Genomic DNA, 22,476 nt, shown 5'->3' with positions numbered 1-22,476 from the left:
ATTTTATTTAAGCTATAACAATTAATAGAAAAAAGACAGATAGGTAATAATTTATTCAAAAATTGCTGATATTTAAGATTACACACATATGTATGAGATTTATTGTTTTCAAACATATTAAATTATTTATTAAATGAATATTTTTCTCTCTTTCCCTTTCTCTTTTTCTCTCCCTTTCTAAAGTATTATGAATTGCTATAGTAAAAAATAAATACAGAAATAAATTTAGAAATTATTATAAGTTATTGTAGATTAGAAATTATTATAAAATATTAGAAGAATAAAAGAATGGAAATTAAAATTATTGACCTTAAAAAAAATTATGATCTTATACTAAAAAATTATATACACGCATAAATTTTAATTGAATAGGAATTAAGGAATTAATCATAAGGAATTAAAGTGTCTGTAATATATTCAATCTCTTTTCAATCATCTCGTAATACCGACTACTTAAAGAGCGGCAGGATAACAACAGGCCAATCTTTATACATCGAATAGGTCACTTGAAAGAAAGTTGGCAGAGTAATTTCGAGAATGCTTCAAGTCATGCGGCTAATAATCACGTCACTCTCGATTCAGCTGATGTATCTATTAGAAAAGAAAAAGAGAAGGTATATTGATCCAACGCAATTTTTAACATTTCTCTAAGCGAAGATATTCGTAGCATTGCATAAGTTTCGTAATAATCTACGTGTATAATGGAAAATAAGAGTAGAATCGATTTTTAATGAATCGATTTCTATATTTTGCGCTATAACTGTCTTAATACATTTTTTCCGTAAAGAAATTGTCTTCAACTGTTCTTGTTATTGTAACTCAATGTATTTTATGATATTACATCAGACACGAACATATTTCAACGAATATTTTAGGCAAGAATAATTAGCGCATAGACTTGTCGATTAAATCAATCAATTTATTCATCGAGAAATACCTTTAGTCGCCTAATTAATATTTGACGTGCACGTGAATTTGAAAATTTGAAAATTAGTTGTCTCCAGCTTGATCGCTTTACGTATGATTTCATTTACCATTTCACTTATATACGAAATATATACCTGCTATTTCAACATCAGAGGCAATCAGTATATACTGGATAGTTAGAGATAGAAATTAATGAAGATGGAGACATGCTGCAATATTTTACGATAATTTATTCTGCAATAGTGACGCGAGATATTGAAACAAAGTTGCGCTACCGACAAGGATAAATTATTTGCGTACGGAAATTTATAAAGGTCGCGCGTAAGCTTGATTGAACGATAGAGAACACAATCATCCGACAGAGTCATGAACTCTTGATCGTTACAGAATAAGAATCGTTACAGAATAAGAATCCGACATGAGGAAGAAAAGTACATGCCTTGCCAACATTGTATCATCCGCGTGCTAAAGCTTCCGTGCATTCGAATCGACGTAATCATCGACTTTGAGGTGATCATCAACACACACACAACGTTACTGCATTAAAGTATTTCATTATAAAATGCATTAACATGTGCCTGACGTTTAAAGCTGCATCGGAAATTTTCCAGGTAACTTAATAATCGACAATAATTAGATTTCATTCTAGATTTTTTTTTTTAATTATTTGTGGCTTATAAAAATTTTTGACAATTAATATAAAGATAGAAAATTCCAACTAGAATTAATTTATTCACTTATGTTTTATATTATATATAATCTAGTCATCACGACTGACATTGCAAAGTACGATTGTCCAATAGTGGATAAACTACCCATCGCACACATCTTCTCTTCAAATAAACAATTGGTGCCAAAAATACTAAAAATATAATTAAAGGAGAAAAGTCAGAGATTTGTTTATGATGGGAGATTTAAAGGTGTCTAGAAGAGGAAGTCCAATCATCGTCCAACAACGCAGCTAACGTGTCCGGTTCCCTCGTCGACTGGGGGGACCAGAAGTGGCGGGAGAGGGTGATGGTACTCGCTAAACGAGAGGGAAAACGCTTTCTTCGGCGAGGAATTTAATTATCCGGGCTGTGAACTCTCGACCCACTTCTTCACGTGCGTTACGACCCCCTATATCTGGTCCGTCCTTCCTCCTCCGCTTTCTTCTCCGCTCCTCGAGTTCGATCCGTCCAATTTATCTCTTTTTTTTTCTTTCCCTTCCTTTTACGATTCGCACTCGTCCCGATAGCTAAGATCGGCAATCGGAGCAAGAGTGTTTTTTAACGATTACTTTCACGTGTCCTTGCCGCTCGATGTTAATAGTACAGCTCTGGTGGACCAGGTTCGTCCTCCGTGTAAATGGTACGGGAATTTTTTTTTTTTACGAATCGTCTCGCGAATGCCCCTGTTGCGTCAGCAGTGTTACATTCGATTACGCAAAAATCGCTGCAATCGCTGACCCGGGTTGGTACCTGCGGTTTTTGTACATTCGGTTCTCGATGGAGAAAGATTTTTTAAATGCCATTCGTACGATAAGAGTCGCAACTCATGTCAGCAATATTTAATGTCTTAATAATTATTATCTTTGCTTTTTTTATTTATACAAGAATATCTGCAGAGCTTATTATTAAAGAAGTCTCAATCTATCTCATTCCAACATTCACAATATTTATCTCCGTTTTTTTTTATTTTTAGGTTCCTGAAGCAAAATTGATGTCATTTACATTATTATTCAGCGTGAACATGTGAAAAATCAAGTGATTTTTGGAATCAAACATTTTATATATACTTACTATGCAAATTTACGGTACTAAATAAACATTTAATGAGATAAATTTTATATAGATAAATTTTATTTATTTTAACTATCTTAAATATTTAATTTATAAAATGAAACTAGAAACTACTAAGCTATAACTTATCTTTATTTTACACTTTAGAAAAAAATATTCACAAAATAAATAATATCCAAACACAATCAAACAAACTACAGTCTTACATTAATATATTTATGTTGGTCAAATATAATATATATAATAATTATTATATATAATATTATAATCAATATATATAATATAATAAAGTAGCATGCAATTACTTTAGATCTTGAATTGATATTTGAAATATCATGAAGCATTACAGCTCGATAGATATTTTTAAATCTTCTACACATGTGATTACACACAAGAATCGGGTATAAAATTTTATTATATTAAAGAGCGATAATAATATAAATATTTAAATTCTTATATTTAAATTTTCGAGTGATTTTATGAAGTGTTTTTCGGAGATAACATTTGCTGACAGATAATATCTCCGCTTTCTGTTATTCACTGATATTTTTTATGTATATTTTAATTATAGCGATTAATATCTGCCACATGAATCACTTTTGTCAACGTGTCGTCTCCGACAGACATCGTTTGGATGCCGGTAACGGATACGAGATACTAAAATGCTTCGATGTTTAGAAGAATAGTCTTAAATCACCCGGTGTCAATTTTAAAATCCGGACATAACGTATGGCTCGTGCTAGAGCGACTGCATATATAAAAGATACACACGTGTATACAAGGACTATTTTTATCCCAGGAATTTATTTATTAATTAATGTAAATTTCAACCTTGATGGTGGAGAGAAAGCAGACGAATGCGCGAATCGCGGAAATAAAATTAAAAATATCACCATTTTGCCGACTATGACTAGTAATATCTTTATGGAGAGATAAAAAAAGTGAGCAAAGAATGCAGATGATGAATACGTCATTATACAAATGCTATATTGATTATGCAAATGCTATAGTTTATGCATATATTCGATCGTGCTACTTTTCCGTCGCTACTAAATCTCTCGAAATTCTTCTCATTCTTGATTTAATGGCGAGTCGTGACGATTGAAAATACGATTTATGGATTCACGGGAGTTTCCTTCCCTCTCCTTTTCTCTCATCTCTGATCTTGCTACTTCACGGGATGATTTTATACTTCTTACGCTACACTCGTTTACCTTGGTTCATTTACATATCTCTCGTAATTTCGATTAATAAATAAAACATGTGTGTACGTTTATATATTTAAAATATTAAGTACTTTTACGTAAAATTAATGTGTAATTAAAATTCCTTAAAATTCCTCTGATAAAGTTTACCAATATTAAAAAATGAAAATCATTTAAGAGAAAAATATATTATATGTAAAAATATATTATAGATAAATATATCAATGATATCAATGATATATTAACAACTTAAGTATTGATATTTGTTGTCAAGAAAGAATTTTTTTTATAACTTTAAATGTTTTTAAATATATAAATATATAAATATATATTATATATAAATATAATATAAATTTTTAAATATATAAATATATAAATATAAATATGAGACTTTTCAAATCTATAAAGGGAAAAGCACAACTTATACTTTTATGCTAAAAATTAATTTTTTTCTACTTGATTCGGATGCGTGCTATTGATAAACTATTTGTCGACATCACTCTATCGCTCTTCCAATATTTACTCTCAACTTATTTAATTTTCATGTAATCTCTTAAGAATAACGACTATTCATCGATCTGTGTACGTCGAAGGCTTTGAAAGCGCAAAGTCTCTCATCGTCACGAGATTCGTCGCGACCACAATTTGCGGTCTTGGCTTCCTCGATCGCAGATGTATACGTTCGGCGACCGCGATCGCGTCGAGGATGATTCGAATAGCATTCCCGAGTGAAGTCCCGACGTGTGCGCTGCATCCGAGTTTCTCGGATATTAACGTTGCAGGGTCGCGCGGAAAAAGGAGGGGTTGAGAGGGGGTTTGAACCATGTCGAGTAGACGACCTGACTTTCGCTCCGGCATCTCCGAGCTTCTCTCGCGCCGGTCCTCTTCTCTCTCGACGTCATTCGTCATTTTCTTCTTCGCGTTTCACGACAAACTTCCTCTGGAACATCGCGACGATCGATTCGACTTTGCTGTTACCGGTGGCAATTTTTACCTTTGGTCTCGTCAGCGTCACAGTTGAAGCCTTCGAGTTCTGCGCGATTGAATGTGTTGTATTCAGGAATTAAAAAAAAAAAATATTTACGATCAGTAAAACAATACAGTGGACAATATTAGTGTTTTTTTTATAATTAACTCGATTTCACAATTTGAGATTTTTTTTCAACATTACTTACAATTACAATACATTTTAGTGCTGAATTAAAATCTTTTTATCTCCTTTTTTTAATACGCGATATACTTCGATCAAAAAGAGTTACGCGGAAGATTTCTATACAATCTTCTTCGAGACGTGAAATTGATTGGTCAGTCAATAAAAATGTTATATCACGTCTTCCGTAATTATTACCGGGTTACGCACATTTCTTCCCTCTCGAGCACATTTGATCGACTTAATTAGCTGCACCGCGAAAGCTTGATTAGACACTCATCCGGCATGATTATACATATTATCATATAACTATAAGTATGAATAACATCCGACTGTCATCGTAGGTTACAGTTCAAACTTTCACAATTTTTTATATCGAGGAGAATTTCGCCGAGAACGCGGGTCCAAAATTCACTTGTGCCTCAAAGAAGCGAAAGTTATAATCGCATCTTTTGCGTCATATTAATAGAAATGTAATACATAAAATAATAATAATATATAAAATAATATATAAAATTAATATAAACATGTGTATTACATTTTTTAAAATCGCGAATATAAATTTTGATTTATGCAAATATGTCTTGAAGGATATTAGAATAGAGAAAAGATTTGATGTTAGAACATGGTGTATTGTATCTTGCATATGTTACTATTAGAAATAAACTTTGAGTGTGTTATTATATATATGATTAAAAAATGTGTAAGAGAATCCTCGGACTCGATGATAAGTTTTAATCTTTGAGTAAAAGACACAGTAGCCCCTGGACAAAAGTAACTACTACGTAGTAACGCTTTAGAAAGCGTCTACACGCGAGACCCGATGTTTACAAGATTAATGGTCAGCGTCGGGAGAGTCACGACAATCTTTTCGTCTCTGACACAATTTTATATAATCCGCCGTTGGAGCCCCAACGTAAATTCCGTATTTGAATATTCTAATGTCTAACTTACAGGATACATATCTCGACCAAACGAGCGCATTCAAGTCCCATAGCGCATTCTCGCGAGACGAAAGGTTGAGGTTCGCATCAGTGAAAGGTGAAAGGAAAAATAAATCCACGCTTGCATCCACAAAGCTCGAATAAATAATTGCTCGTCGCGGTATTAGCGTGAATCATCCGCAAAATAATCGCTAATGGACTCGACTATAAACGTCTCGAGCAGACGAGATCCGGCTACACCTGTCTCATCGCGATGGACACCTGTCTTATCCCTGTTTGAGTTCTAACTGTTTACGCAGTCGAAGCTATACGACGCGTAAACTATTCCATCCAGCCATTTGCACCTCACATATTTTTCTAGTGAATATTGTTTTCTATCAATTATTCGTTGACTGAAAAATGTGTGAATGCTCTCTTCGCAGGATATGTGTCGATGCCGTTGCCACGAATGGATTCTGTCGCTCGTTGAAATGGGCGTAAGATTTGGAGGGCGCAAGAACGCAGTGATACAAGGTTTAAACCGGTAGACCACGATGCTATTGGATGCAAAATAACTTTTTCAAAATTAAAATTAATCAAAAATTATCTGAGAAGTACAATGACGCAGACATGATTATCCAATTTAGCAATGCTATCGATTGAAAAAGAAGTGGCCAATGACCTCGATTATAAGGATGTTATAGAAATATTTGCAAAAACTAAGGCTAGAAAACATAACTTGTAAATTATACTTTCACTTTATTAAAGTAAAATGTATTAAGATATAAAATATATTTTATTAGCCTTTGATAATATCAAAAACCCTTGATAGATACAAAAATAAAATTAAAATTAAAAAATTAAAAAAAGTTAAAAAGTTAAAAATATTAAAAAAATATAAAAAGATATGTAAAAAAGTAAAACAAAAATGGAGCCATTATCCTGCTATGTTCTCGTCGTCGTTCTGAGTAAAAAGATTCTGCTAAAAGCAGGAATCTTTTATTTTCGTTTGCAGCTTTGTGCTAGAGCGCACGAGTGAATTTCAACAGGGGCGCTTAAGATCGTCGCAACGGCACCGCATACATCCCTATCTTTTCTAGATTGTTCAATTTCAAATCATGTCAGAAGAACATATGGACATGGAACTATTTCACATTACAAGTGTATATATTGCAATATATACATTTTGTAATAAAGATATGGCAATTTTATAATTAACTTAATTTGGACAAATATTTAAACCAATATTAGAATTTCATATTCAATCGACATGCATTAATTGCAATGAAAATAATGTAAGAACTAAGACCTGAAGCAGTAAAATCTATGAACCATCTCCATATTGAATATTTTATCGGGAATCGAACCCGGGGCCTTTGGTTTTGTAGATTAGTGCGCTGTCTACTGTACCACGCTTCGCCCCATACATATATAGACACATACAATTAATATATGTTCCATTGTTACTTTTAATTTTATAATAATTATAATAATTGTAATAATTATAAATATAATAATAATTATAATAACTTTAGGAAGAATGAAAAGTGCAAGGAAATATGTGCCAAAAGATCTACAACTAATATTTCTGAACTTGAGCGTCTTACGTCTCCGCGAGAAGCCTAGAGAAATTATGAAACAAAAAAGGTGAGGAAAGAAGTAGATAAAATCAGCTGAAAAGTACAAATCGGCCGCAGGCCTGGATTAATGTAACACAAATTTATAATTATATCAGTTATTTTACAAACAGATAGTTTGTTAATCGTCCACTCATCAAACTCATTGACAAAGAATTGAAGCTTATATATTTTTTATATTTATATCTATAATTTATTATCTATAATTTATTACACGTATAACATTATATATTATATGACATGATCTAATATTGATTTTGCAAAAATAAAAAAAATTTTAAACATATTGTATGGACAAATATATTAAAACAATATTAGGTTTTTTATATTCAATTTATTGACATGCATTAATTGTAATGAAAATAATGTAAAATTGATACAATTTTATAAATAAAATGGCATATTTACATAAGCATAATATTGTTATGTTTTAATTGATAATTATTACAACTTAAAGGTTTATTATAATATTCGATTAAATTATTTTTATCGATTCGATGATTGATGCATTAATGGATTAATTAATCTTTGCTAATGTAAAAATAATCTTCAGAAATTAGAAAGTTGTTAAGGTGCTATTCTAACATATATTTGTAATTATGTAATTATTTTTATAATTGTCATTCTTTAATGGATGAGATTTATTGTCTGTGGATTAGCAACTAACGTAAAAGTTAAAAGACGTTGAAATTTAGATTGTATTAATACTTATATTTATACACAAAGTTAAACATCTTTATACATGATAATTTTGATTTATATAAATCAAAATGTTACACATTAATGAAAAATTTTGTAATCCTGATTATTACAAGTTGTTCCTGATTATTACAAATTGCTTAAATTTAACTTTGTTTGTGTTTATTGAATAATTAAATACAGTTTATTGAGTAATTAAAATTCAAAGTTCAAGTTTTTTCAATAGCAATATGATACAGATATCAAAATAAGCTACAAAGACTGTACTGCATCAAACAGCCCATATAATGGTAGCAATTTAATCCTGATTTAAATAATTTTTAGCTTAACAGAAGAATTCTAATATTTTAATGTACAATTATACATCTTGCGTTTTTGAATGTAACATAAAACAATTTTATAAAATAAGAATCGCGCGAAGAGCAAATCTGAATTTTTCAATTAGGTGCTAGATATTGCGTCAGCACATGAGTTTTTTTTATATGTACATGTATCCGTCATTTAATGCTACTTATATATCTAAAAAAATTAACACGGATCTGTCATAATAGATTTTATAAGAACAATTTTCCGCATGTGTGTGTATTTTATTGATTAAGAAAGAAATATATATTTATTTATTACATTTTTATTTGTTGAAGAGAGTATATATTGATGTGTGCAATGTGTGGTTGTGTTAAAAGTAATATAGGAAATCCATAGAATTTTTAAAATATAGGAAGTCCATACAATTTTATTAATTAAATTATATTATTATATAAATAAATATTAATAAATTATTAATAAATATTATATTTAATTTATAATATATTGCGCTCTCTTGTTTGTAAATCTAAAATTGCGAATCTTGTAATTATAATTAAATAAGGAGAAGTACTAAAACGATTGAAAATATTAGGTTTAGAATTAAAATTGTACGAGGCGTCGCGACACTTGTCGCGTTAGCGTCCTGACGCGAATGTGTTTGCCATAGGCAAATATTTTTGCGCGAGCTCCGTTGGATAATCATCCACCTTTCTCCCTTTCTTCAGTTGAACAGCCGCGAGATGCGCGCGCGAATTTCCTGGCCTAATATTTCTTTCTTCTTCTTCCTTCGCGACAATTAGTGTCGCTAGTAAAATTAACTACCTTCCACTTTGAATTATTCTGACGTAATTTTACGTAACCGATGGCTCTTCCGACATGAATGTTCTTTATTGCGTTAACTTGTGAGTTTTTTTTTTCGATTTTTGAGACTCTTGTAACTTTCGTAATTTGTAAAAGTAATCTTCGAAATGTTATATTATTTTTTTATATTAATTGCATATGATTATTATTATAATTTTAATATAATTTTAATATTATAATTTATTATAAATCGACGCCGAATTAAATGTCTCGCGATTCTACGTTTTTTTCTTTCGATATTTTGTTAAATCGTTATTTTTAAATTTTTGTTTTCAGACTTCCTGCAGGTTTTACAATTTATTTCCTCCGACATATTTTCTGCAGAAATAATACTCTTTCTCTGAGATAATACGAATCTGTGGCAAGACCCCGTTTGTTAAAGTGCAGCAGTCGTTAGCGGCGTTCGAGTCGGCAGGTAGGCTCACCGTGATTACGCAAAATTGCTCACGGGAAACGGAGCAGGTCTGCGTTTAACTGGACTCTCTTGCACAAGCGAAGATGCTCCCTCTCCGTGTAACGATAATCTAGATTGCAGGAATTACAATGTCCAACGCGACGTTACAAAACTCAGCAATGCGCAATGGACACTTTATTATGCGTGCCATGTTCCTACCGTTTTTTTTTTTAACGTTCGCGAAAAATCTCTTTTGATCTCAGCAAAGTGCATCATTTACATGCATGATGAAAATTCAATTTAAAAACGTGAAACTTTTTTTATGCGATCTTTTACTCGCGAATTTTTTTTACATAACTCGTCCAACATAACATTGCGTATAAAATCTGAAATTATACATAATAAGAGTTTGGTATTTTCTCATCCTAGGTGTATAAAGAGCCGATTATCGCGCGAGAAGATTAATGTATACGGTAATCGATTCTCAATAGAAACTCGCCGAATCGGCTGCGTGACATAAGAGGTATTTATCATGAAACTCAGCGTGAATAAGAAAAATAGCGACACAACTTAATCGCGAACATCTTGTCTTGTTGAGACTGATAAATATTCAGTGAAACTTTTCGAATTTCAACGTATCTTATACTTGGTGCCGACGTGTTCTATTTCCGAAATAGACTGCTAAAATTGTGTCACAATTTACATTCGCGGCGTCTTATAAATACGTATACAAGTAGACATGGAGAGGTTCGAGCTAAACTTTGAAAGAACAGTTAGCATTCAAGTATTATTTGAGCTACCTCGACTAATAATAAAGATCTTTTTTATAAACTTGAAGTTGATGCATTTGTTATTGACGAAATTTTTTTATAATGATGATTAATAATGATGCTTGAAATTTTAAAATTCGAATTTGTTCCAAATTTCTCTAAATTGAATTTATTAAAAATAATTTGAATTTAATATAAAAATAATTATAAAATATTTATATTTGAATTAAATAATTATAATTTTTATATTTGAATTAAATATAAAAATTTTTTGAATTTCGATCTCTATAAAAAGATATCATACAATTTTAATTTGATAGAAGTTTTGTATTTATTTTCTCTGAATCTCCAAAAAAGAGCTATCAATGATAACTTTTCTGATGATGAAACCATCTTTATTCTTTTTAACTTGTCTTCTAATACTAACGTCGGAGAAAGTGCGCGCGATTAACGTTCTTAAGAAGTAATAATCAACGTGATGTGGGAATCTTTTCGTCGTAACATGGAGATTCTATCCAAAATAGCAACGTAATGCGCGCTTCGAGTATTCAACGCGATGAATCGTTCATTCGCAAGTCAGACACGATACAAACGATTGCGGATGCTTGGTGATATTACAGTCAGGATAGAGGTTCTAGAAGAGCGTTGTGAATATCTTTCATAGGTAATTAGAGTAATTATCACTGTGGTATATGAAAAGCGGTGAAACGCTTCCGGTTTGCTTATATCGTCGTCGTAATAATAATAAGCGTGGGCCTTACTTGATGAGCAAGCTGTATACCGGATATTGTAATCGATCATTATACCTTAATATTTTGTTATGAAATATAAGGATATTGATTTCCAGTGAAATTTTATTTTTTATTTACATAAGAGAAAAAAAGATATATTTTCAAAATTCTTTATCCAGTCACTTAATCTTTCTTTCGACTTATTGCGTTGAGTGTTAGTCGCGTTTATCGTCTTTACATTCATTTTATCGTTCATGTAAGATTTACTATCCTTGTCTAACAATTAATTTGTATCATAATATTTTTGATTTTCTACAGGAAAAGACAGTTACGGAAGGTAGAATCTCGTGCATGCGAGATTTTGCAAATTTTTATTCACACGACACGCATTTTATGCGTGGAAACAGGACGTGTTGTGAGATTTTCCGTAATCATCGTTTAACGACGTGAAATCGAATCAGCTGACCGGTGATTTTCGTTACGTCAACTTGTAGATTCTAGTTGCGCGTTTACTTAACGATTGAGCAATTGCTTGATAGCGTAATAACGTCGTGTCGTCTGCGTATTTCTAAATTAATCGACCCGCGAGAGAGGAGGTCGGATCGCGCCTGGTTTCTCCAAAGATTCCGCAGCCGAAACTTTCGACACACGTTCACGCGAGATCACCTTGATCCCTGATCAAACGGTTCCAGTTACTTTCGATTGAAGACACGCTATGCGAGATGACCCAGAATCATGTTGCCAGCTGCGAATCCGTCGCGTGTCGAGTTTTTCTTCGCAAGGAGGCCTCGTTAAATACCCTCTTCATTTTCACTTGCGTGACTCTTGCGCTCGTGACTTCCATCCCGAGTCATCCGACGAGCGATTCCGGCCTGCATCTAAGCGCGATCGCACAATTACGATCGTCCTCGCTTCCGCGCTTGTTTCGCTTTATCGGGTCTCGCTTTCCTCGATGCAAGGCACAGCGACCCTTGCAGAGGTCGTCCGAGCCACGTTCGAGTTTCACCGAGACGCGATCGACGATTCTCTCGTTCTACAGTGTCGAACGATCAACCTGTTACTTCCTCCTTTCCGCATTGTGACTGGATTAACGTTTTAAGCAGCGTTCGCATCGGATGAGTATAAAATGCATATCATCGATTGATCGAAGGATATACTGTGTAATTCGATTTCCTGATGATTAGTATATAGAATATTATTTTGCAATTAACTTTATAATATTATTATGATATTATTATCTGAAAAATTTAATTAATATAATAATATTATTATAATATAATATATTTATAATATATTATATTATAATAATATTATTATATTAATTAAATTTTTCAGATAATAATTTTATAATAATATTATAAGGTTAATTGCAAAATAATATTCTATATATATTTATAATATATTATATTATAATAATATTATTATATTAATTAAATTTTTCAGATAATAATATTATAATAATATTATTATATTAGTTAAATTTTTCAGATAATAATATTATAATAATATTATAAAGTTAATTGCAAAATAATATTCTATATACTAATCATCAGGAAATATATATACTAATAATATAATATATTTATAATATATTATATTATAATAATATTATAATAATATATTTATATATTATAATATTATAATATATTTATAATATTATTATAATATAATAATATTATTATGTAATATTATTATCTGAAAAATTTAATTGCACACCTAAGTTTTATTTGGAATTTATATTTCTATCTAAATTGAATAAAAGATGTGAATATAAAAATTTATCTATAATAATAATCTATCTGCTATATTTGCGATTTTGAAAAACATGGATACATCAAATATATCTAAATTGTCAATTATTTGCGAGACTAACATTTATGTAAATCCCTGTGTTTGCGAGATTGTAAGCGTAGATTTGACTTAATTGAACAAGATGATTTATTCGCGAGAGATCCGCATTGTTCTGCATATTATCGACTCTGTAGCTTGCCGTTATGCAACGTAAACGTGCAAGCTATGTTGGCCATTAAAATGAGCGGTGTAAGCGTAGCTTTACCTCCGGGAGAAGGAGATCACATCCTAACGCGGGTCTAGGTTCTCTTCATGGATCTCGATGTTCATACATAGATGTATTCACGCATACATATATCACGTGTATAAAGATTCCTGCCTAGATATCCCCGAGCGCCGGATAATCACGAGTCTCGCTGATGCTGGCCGCAGATAAGAACATTAGACGAGTAGATGAAGCTTAATTTCCATCTTTGAATATCATTACACCTCGAATATATGAAAGATTGAACCTTTCACCGTCTCGGTCACCTTCACCATACAAATCCGATCGTCGTAATCATGTCACTTTGCGTGATTCCGAGTTGCCGGTTCTTGTAATTTGCACGAATTTTATTACAACTGAATTGCGGAATTTTTAATTATTTTTGCCATTATCAATGTTGCTGAAAACGGCTTATTATCTTCAAGATTCTCTGATAAAGAATTTTAAAAATTAAAATAGGTCTGAACATTATCTAGTTCAAACCTATTTTAATTTTTAAAATTCAGGTGCTATAAAATTATAAACTTGAATATAAAAAAATCGAACGATTTATCTTTCTCGATTAAAATGTTGTAATAATTTCTTTTAAACAGAATTGCTAAAATAAAGAAAATTGAAGTTGTTGGAATCATCTTTCTGAAAAGTAGATTTATTACTTCTATATTTAATTCTTCGATTATTATCATCATCCTCTTGTGTCTGCAACATTTGATCGCAAAATTTGAACTAATCGAACTTATTGGGCGATCTAATCAAAATCTCGTATCCGCGAAATAATGAAAAAGATGGCAAGGATCGTTAATAATCATTAATAAGATCGATATCGAAAGAAAGTCGGAGATAATAACAAAGTGGGAAAAAGGTTGTGTGGCAAAGTTACGCGCGGCTTGGCTTCGGACAAGAGTTTATAGATTTACTTCCTGTATAATTTTATTCCCCTGTATAAATCGGCGATGGTAAATGTTTTTTTTCGCTATTAACTGCCTTTCTTTCGCAAAGACGAGACATCGATCCAAACCACTGAGAGACTCGTCACATTGTACGTGTGTGCGTATGTATGCATACATCCATCTTCGCGCAATTGCGCAATCATAAGTCGCTGAGAAAGCGCAAATGCGTCTTCGTACGTTATTCGTTTACTTCACACATCCCGCTGACGCGACATGATTAATTACTGCGTGATGATACCAGAAAGTTTGCGTTTATTCGAAACTCGCGCAAGCATCTTCCTCAATCACCCTGTTGACGAATATTTTTTAGCGAAGCAGAGATAACCATCATCATCATCACACCTACAATATTGCTAATAAGATGATAATGGCCAATTTCATCGATTGTTTCATCGAAAAGAAGAACACAAATCTCTCAATAAATATTCAAATTAAGAAAATTAAAACCATAAATCATGATACGGTAAGATTATTCTTACATTGTTTCATTAGAACAAGTTACGGAAGGTGAGATTCGACAATGAATCAATTGCCGATCGTTCGCCAATTAGCGATATATCGACAATTCAAACGTACGTTTCGCGATGCCTTGGCTCGCACGGAGCACGATCGTCCGTAACGAACGAGTGATGACCTGGGTTGCTCTCACGCGTCTGCCTCTCTCAGCTGTGTTCACTTCCGCTAGTGAAAGGTGCTTGCACTCGAGCCGGGGGCTATGATAAAGTGCGCTTACGTGCATCCTCGCATCGCTCGAGCCAGCCAAGTACACCGATGTTCCGTTAGCGAACTGCCAGCGATCTAGCCTGGAGAGAAATAGACTCCGGTTGGCTCTCGTAAATTCATTCCGATTGAAATCTTGTCGGGTGTAAATAGCACGTCGAAAACTGCGACGAGAAGACATCGATACGATTATTGCGAAAGAAAGTTTTTGAAAAATTCTCGACGCGCTAAAATAATCTTACGAATCGTTGAAATTCAATAGAGCATCTAGGATGATAGATATCAGTTTGGAATCTTTCACTCGGAGCACAAACACACCGTTATGCAGTTAATCACGTGCTCGCCATCTGACGCTTCCTATGCATCATAAGTACGAATCTAGGCAGCTGATTCAATCGATTTTCAAGACAGAAAGAGAAACGCGGAGAGATTCTGGCTACAGAAAATTTATTCTCTTTTGACGATAATCGCAATTTTCCTCGCTTTAAAGTAAATATATTTTATTTAGATGTGCTTTTTTGCTAGAATTATTATTTGCGTCATGATTCAAGTTTTTATCAAAATTATTATTTGCTACAACTATAATATTTATTTCATCATTATTTTATTTATCTCGCTATTTTATGAAGAAAAATATTTTTATTGATGTAGTTATATGATTATCATAAAGTATTGAATTTATTTCGTACAGATTAATAAACTAAAACATGGACGTATATGATATTAATTTTGAGAAATTGAAATCTGCCATTGACCTTGATATTAAATTCGAAAGAGACCAATTAAAGGAACACATGACACGCATTACATAACTATAAGAATTAATCTCTTAGCCTTGGAGATTGATATCGATTCTCCTTAATGCAAATCTGTAAGCAGCTGTGTCATGACGATATTCCGATTGTATTCATAGAATTCGTTTATTGATACAATTGTTGGATTGAATGATTAATGGTTCGAGAATTCCGTCGTACGAAGTTAGTATCAGAATTATCAGAACCACGTTTTATGTTTGCTCAATTGTATTTGGGACAAATTTATACAACAAACAAAATGGCTTTTTTAAAAAAAATTGAACACTAATTTATATCTTTGAAGTTAATTTTTAATAATTTTTTTAAATTAAAATACATTGCATCAAGATGTTTTTTAAAAATTCTGAAACCTCCGAAATATTTACATGTGTAAGGAAATTAAATGCAATTTATCTGTCGTAACAGCTTACAGATTAATGAACAATCAACAAATGATCAACAATAGTTATCACTTATTTCGTTATAGGTACATTAAAATATAATTAACTTTATATAATATTAATTAAATGTTTTATTAACACAAGTTAAATATTATAAGATATCAAAATTTATTAGATTCTCAAATAACAGAAAAACAGAAATATATAAAAGATAATTATACAAAGTATCCAAAAAATTTTAAAATCTAAAAATTAAAATGCTTTTCCTTTAAATATCTTTATAATATTCTTTAAACATTTGATGTTACGTCGCATTTAAGATTTGATCTAGTTTGACATTATTCAACTTAAATAACTTTTATGTTAGAGAATTACTTGCTGTTTGTGATATTCTTTTCTATAGAGAGATTTTTAAGAATCTATTTCTGTTTTCAAATATAAAGACATAATTTCTGTTTTCAAACAAAATTCGCTCTTTTTTATCTTTGAATTTTACGACGCGCGGGATTGTGAGATGATTTTCTGAAATGTCGTACACGAGTAAAAAGAAATGAAATCGAGGAGACATTGACAAAGTCTCATCACGTATATTTTTGTCATTCTAGTAGCTAGAATTTCGTAACTATTTCGTATTTCTCGTGTCACTCTCTGCCAAGTCGTGTTCAAAAGTGACTTCAAAATGACCACGAACTTTTGCGTCATAACTGGAACAGTTCCAATCGTATTAGATTCATATTTATAAAGCGTGCCGGCGTATTTTGTTCGCGCAATTAGACGAAGACGTGTCATTACTAGTGAGACCAAATAAGAAATCAGTTAATGGAAAATAATATTAAAATCTAATGGAATTTTTTACACATGCAACATTTTAGCAAAGGATACAGTGAGTTAAAGTAAAATCGAGCTTCGTGTATTGGGGCAATCAGATCATGCATCAAACGAATTGTCCCAATCATACAGGCGCAGAGTCAATTACTTCGACTGGAGGCACCATTCTTCTTCTTCGTTTGCAATGTGAGACATCGGGGAGCGGTTTATTTTTGCACTTTTTCATCCATCCACCCCATGCTTTGAATCCGTCCTGATCGAAAATCTTCTTCCCGCACGCGATGTCGTCCTTTATGTCGTCGTTGAGAAAGTCCTCGCAGCGTTTGTTACAGATGCCACCTTTGCGTCCTCTCGTGCACCATTTGGAGCTGTTGATCTGGAGGATGCCAAAGGAATAGCTGGATGCTGTCTTTGGACCAGTCATTAGCGCCGTATTCATCCCACTTTCGCTTTGCATCAGGCAGACCCAGTTGCTGAATAGGCTTTTGCTGATTTTAGCTCGCTCCAACTCCTTTACGACCTCACATTCTGTGAATATCTTCCCCTCTACCGGCGAGCGGGTAGCTAGGACCGTCAAAATGGATAGGATCACCCACAATTCCCTCATCGTTCAACGATTGATTATTCGCAGCCAAGGTTGCGTCGAAGCAATTAGTACAAACGACGCTTTTCCGACTTCTTGGATCACTGATGAAACAATTGCTCGATTTTATAGAAAGGAACTAAAATTTTGTGCTTGATTTTATTCTTCACAAATTTAGAAACCTAAAGTTAATGTTCCATTCTCTAGGCAGTGGAAAATATTGCACAGCAAAATAAAAATATTCTTCGCTGTCCTGAGCTGATGCAACACTAATAATTCTCGAGTCGAAGTTTGTTTGTCGTGGATATGTAGCACCAATAATATCATACAATTAAGTAAGCAAGTGGTTATTTGGAATGTTTTCAAATCCGAACGACTTTTCGAATAATTTCGTTAGTTCGAGACGCGTCTCTTTGTTCGAAGTTGATGACCTCGCGTGTTTTGCAGAATGTAACGCGTGATTGAGCTGACGCCCGCACTGAGAATTCGCGCGGAAATTTTGTCTTATAAATGCGTCGTCTAGCGCGAACGACCTTGAGCTTGAGCGATACGTTATTATCTACCAACGCCGTAATAAATATCGGATCGAGCCTGTTTTTCCTTCCCGCTTGGTTTTACAATCTGGTCTCGTGTAGCGTGTATCTTGTACATTCCATGAGTTCCGCTCGTAAAAAACTTTATAAATAAAATTATTAAAAATATCAAACTTGAAAATATTAAAATTAAACAAATCAATTATTATTGCCTTTCTAGGTAAATACATAATAAAAACAATCTCACCAACGAAGTCATTTTTTTAAGACAAATTTATAACACGAGACATTTGATTAACATAAGATGTGTTATCGATCTCTTTCGAAAATTTTATCGAATATGAAATTCTTTATATGTAAAATTTTCGGGATCCCATGATAATAATAATAACAAAGATAAATTGATGAAGATATCTATATGAGTGTTATAGAAACTACATAAAGCAAACATCTCGATGTGCTGCAGCATCTCCATTTTTCAGAAAAAAGAAATTTTTTAATTTTATATAATTTTTAATATTATTAATTGAGAGAGAAAGATTATTTTTTTATTAGCTTTTAGAACCTTTGAAAAAACATTTTCAGCCATCACTAGACCGGTAATCATATTCATTACTCGCTGATTTATCAGATATGCATTATTCAATATGCTTTAATCGCGCACTGTGATATATAAACACTGTGTGTAATACAAAAACACTATTATATAATATTTATATTCTCACGTATTCTAAATCACAATGTCAATTCTGAATATGTGCAATGTGAAAAAAAGTCGTATTTTTATTTTTCACAAGTCATGTTTCATAAGTTACCATTATCTATTGCGATTCTAACTGTTCATTATTCATTTTCCATTTCCTTAAATGCTATTCGCGAAAGCTTCGTAAGTTATCACTTACAATACAATCTATGTGATACGACATATAACAATATCTTCACAGACATTATAATGGTAATTGATGATTCATAAATATGCTCCAAACCGCCTGTTTTTAATTCTCATGGTGCAACGTACCACACGAAGAAAAGTAATCAACCTTTCCTCATGTGATACGTTGCATCATGAAAAGTTATATTTCGTTACTATCTCTATTGTCACAAATAGATCATATATTACCAATTATCACTATTTACTGTGTTTCTAGCTATTTGTTTTTCCTCTGTTTTCTTAAACGTTACTCAAAAGCTCGATAAGTTATCGCTTCTTCGAGCTAACGCGAGATCAATTTTTTTCTAGCTTCGTTTCCTTGCGATTATTCACTTTCAAATGAAGTTTGACCTCCTTCCGATTACAGGGTTTCTTAGAAGTTATAATCTCTAGACATTTTTTCAGAAATGAGATTGATAAATGATTAATTTCTTAACATCAAATTTGGACTGAACTTTTCTATATAATTTTAACATATCTAAAAGAATGTTGTATAGAGCTTTTACAATGTCAAAGATTTTTAGTAGATATTTTGAGGTAAACAGTTTTGCAATTTAATAAATAAATATGTACACCAATTTTCTATATTTTAATTTTCAAAAATAAAATTTGAGAAATGAAACTCCAAAAGACATCTGAAATATAATCATGGAATAGCTTCTAGAATATTAATTAGTTGTCTAGAATATTAATTAGATATTTTTATGATATACAAGAAAAAATACAACTTCAGCAGTCCATCGTAGTTATTATAATATGCTAGAAAATCTCTCAGTATTTCTCCTCGAACTTTACATTCATACGATAAACTTTTAACAATTAATTATATGTGATATTAATTTATTTAAAATAAAATTTATTAATATCTGCATTTCATTACACTTATATAAACAGTTTAAATAATTAAATTTTCGTTTCAAATAATAACATGTAAGAAAATATCGTCAATTATATTTACATATCATATTTTATTTTAAAAGAGTGACAAGGAGGAGAGAATATTATTAATTTTATGATGTTATTACTTAACACATAAGATTTTGTTCAATAAAGCGTATATTATATTCTGACTGTAGAATGATAATTTAAAAGTATCTACATTTCCAGATTAATAATACATAAATTTACGAAAAAAATTTATAAAAGGCACGATAATATCACATTTATTTATAATATTCAAACTTACTTTCTAAGCTGATGATTTTATAAAATGTATGTGTGATTACATTTGATTCCTAAAAGTATTGGCAATTGTAACTGTAAAAATACATCAATACATATGAAAAAGTATATCAATTTATTTTCAGCAATTTTTCTGCTCGATAAAAAAGATCGCTTGATAATAAAGAATAATATCGTTTTATATAAATTAACAACGAAAAATGGAAATTATTTTGCATAAAAATCTACTAACATGTCTATGTGACTTTGGTGATTTTCATTGACTCTTCCAGATCTATTCTTTCCGAATATCATTACACGTAATATCTTCATAATCAAAACTTTGCGCTCTCGATCAAAGCTTTGATACGTTATATACATTTTGCCACGCAGTGAATCATTAGATTGTATTAATCTTTATTTGTTCGTCTCATACAATCTCGCACTTTATATTTACAATACTTAAATAATGACGAAATATTCTGGCACCGAAGTTCAGAACGTCCGATAGTTCATCGACACATTATAATATGAACCCCACGACTAAAACCAAAGTGTAGCAAGAAAAATATTTTTTATCTTGATGGGATACATATTATTCACAGGTCCCTTATATAATTTATAGTAAAATTAAAATAAATTGTTTTTCAGAACAATATCATTTTCGACAGCCCATTTCACAGATTTTATTTCACAGACTCGAAGATTAACCAGCAGGATTAGTCCTCTTTTGTCTCCTCTCTTTGGCAAAGCGCAATATGTTCGGATTAGCGTAAATCATACCAGCTAAAGTCTCGACCCCGGCATATGTGTCAGTCTTGGATCCAATGCACATGGACAATTGCAGGCTAGAAAGCTCCCTGCTGCATTCTATTTCATGATACACGTGCACAAGATGTCTGTCTGCTGCCCTGAAGACATCGACATCCGATTTTACTGCCTTTTCGAAAAATTCCACGTCCTCCTTGCCCCATCCCTGAATCGAGAGATCCAGACCGCCCACGGCATGATAATCTCTCTTGTATAGAGAGACGATTCCGAAACCATATTGCCTCCAGTGTCCAGAGATCTCATTTATGGTAAACTTGTCTTGCTTTGCGGCCTTACCATAAACTACCTTGGGATCATATTGGCTGAAAACGATCGGAAAGTACATTCTCCGACCTGGTAGTGTGTTCAATCGTATCCTATTCAACGCCGAACTCGTGAATACTATGTCCACATCGATGAACAACATCAGATCATCGGCCTGTAGTTTCGACACGCCCAAATCTAAGGCTTTGGCTCTGGAAAAATCCCCGGAAATTGGCAGAATCTCTATGCTGGCAGTGCGATATTTGTACTTGAGCCACTCGATCAGATCTATCGTCTTGTTGAAAGAGTTTTCGCTTTTGTGAGGATAAAGTATGACGAGCAGAGCCGTCTTTTCACCGCTAGTCAAACAGATGTCTTCGTAATTCTGAAGAAACCTTTGGAAGATTTCATAGCGACCTGACAGAGGTACGATAAAGTTGATGGTCTTGCTTCGTACCGAATCTTCTTCTTCTTCCGAGTTAAAATTCAGATTTAGAAAACCACGATTAAATAAACTGTGAATAGACTTCTCGTCTGATTTCTGATGAGATTGAACCTCAACGCCATTTACTGTCTCGCGTATCTCTAATCCTGCAAAAATATTCACGGTAAGTGCTTAAATAGTTACTATTTTAATATGTTATTTAAAATATTTATCATGAATTTAATCAGTATATAAGTATTAGACTGTGTAACTAAATTTTAAACAAAATAATTAATTAATTTATAATTATAAATTATATTATTATTTTTTCAATTATTATTACTTTTAATTACATGAAGCATAAAAATTTAAATCCCTTATTTTATAAATTTTCATTCAAATTTTTTAGTCATTTAAACAAAGTTTCTTTTTGGCTACTATCTTTAAATATATTATACAATTTTCTTATTTAACATGAGATGCAAAAAAATCTCATGTGAATATAAAATAGATTGATTAATTTTCTAAAATAACTAGATGTATTAGAAACTTTATAAGAATATTTTTACTTATGATTATAAAATTCTAATGTATATAATTGCAAGAAGTAAGAAAGAATCATAGGAATATAAAAATA

General features: G+C 32.0%; 2 protein-coding genes across 10 annotated transcripts in view; both read right to left on the bottom strand.

The window, feature by feature from the left end:
• Positions 1 to 505: 505 nt before the first annotated feature.
• LOC145971071 (lysozyme) lies at positions 506 to 18,215 on the bottom strand. Of its 4 annotated transcripts, none has more exons than XM_083098352.1 (2): positions 17,282 to 18,215; positions 506 to 591 (listed from the first exon to the last, which is right to left on the bottom strand). In XM_083098352.1, the coding sequence occupies exons 1-2, from the start codon at positions 17,738 to 17,740 to the stop codon at positions 568 to 570; spliced, it is 483 nt and encodes a 160-aa protein (XP_082954478.1). In that variant the 5' UTR covers positions 17,741 to 18,215; the 3' UTR covers positions 506 to 567. The 4 variants fall into 4 exon arrangements, 3 of the variants coding, with proteins under 3 accessions (XP_082954478.1, XP_082954477.1, XP_082954479.1); XM_083098351.1 differs by lacking the exon at positions 506 to 591 and adding an exon at positions 15,009 to 15,193; XM_083098353.1 differs by lacking the exon at positions 506 to 591 and adding an exon at positions 15,810 to 17,009.
• A 2,059-nt stretch (positions 18,216 to 20,274) lies between these two features.
• The window catches only part of Chsy (Chondroitin sulfate synthase), a 38,228-nt gene continuing 36,026 nt past the window's right edge, over positions 20,275 to 22,476 (bottom strand). For 5 of the 6 annotated variants that reach the window (XM_083098294.1, XM_083098293.1, XM_083098292.1 and 2 more), the window contains one exon: positions 20,276 to 22,006. In XM_083098294.1, the coding sequence (XP_082954420.1) occupies positions 21,048 to 22,006 (959 nt within the window). In that variant the 3' untranslated portion in view covers positions 20,276 to 21,047. Of the gene's footprint in view, positions 22,007 to 22,476 lie in introns of all 6 variants that reach the window. The other variant, XM_083098297.1, reaches the window with a different exon arrangement.

The sequence above is a fragment of the Camponotus vicinus genome, unplaced genomic scaffold (assembly GCF_025532165.1).
Source record: "Camponotus vicinus isolate PSW18456_S1 unplaced genomic scaffold, iyCamVici1.0 SCAF_4, whole genome shotgun sequence".
Classification (NCBI taxonomy): Eukaryota; Metazoa; Arthropoda; class Insecta; order Hymenoptera; family Formicidae; genus Camponotus; species Camponotus vicinus.
Note: the sequence above shows the minus strand (reverse complement) of the source record. Positions and strands in the feature narration are given on the sequence as shown.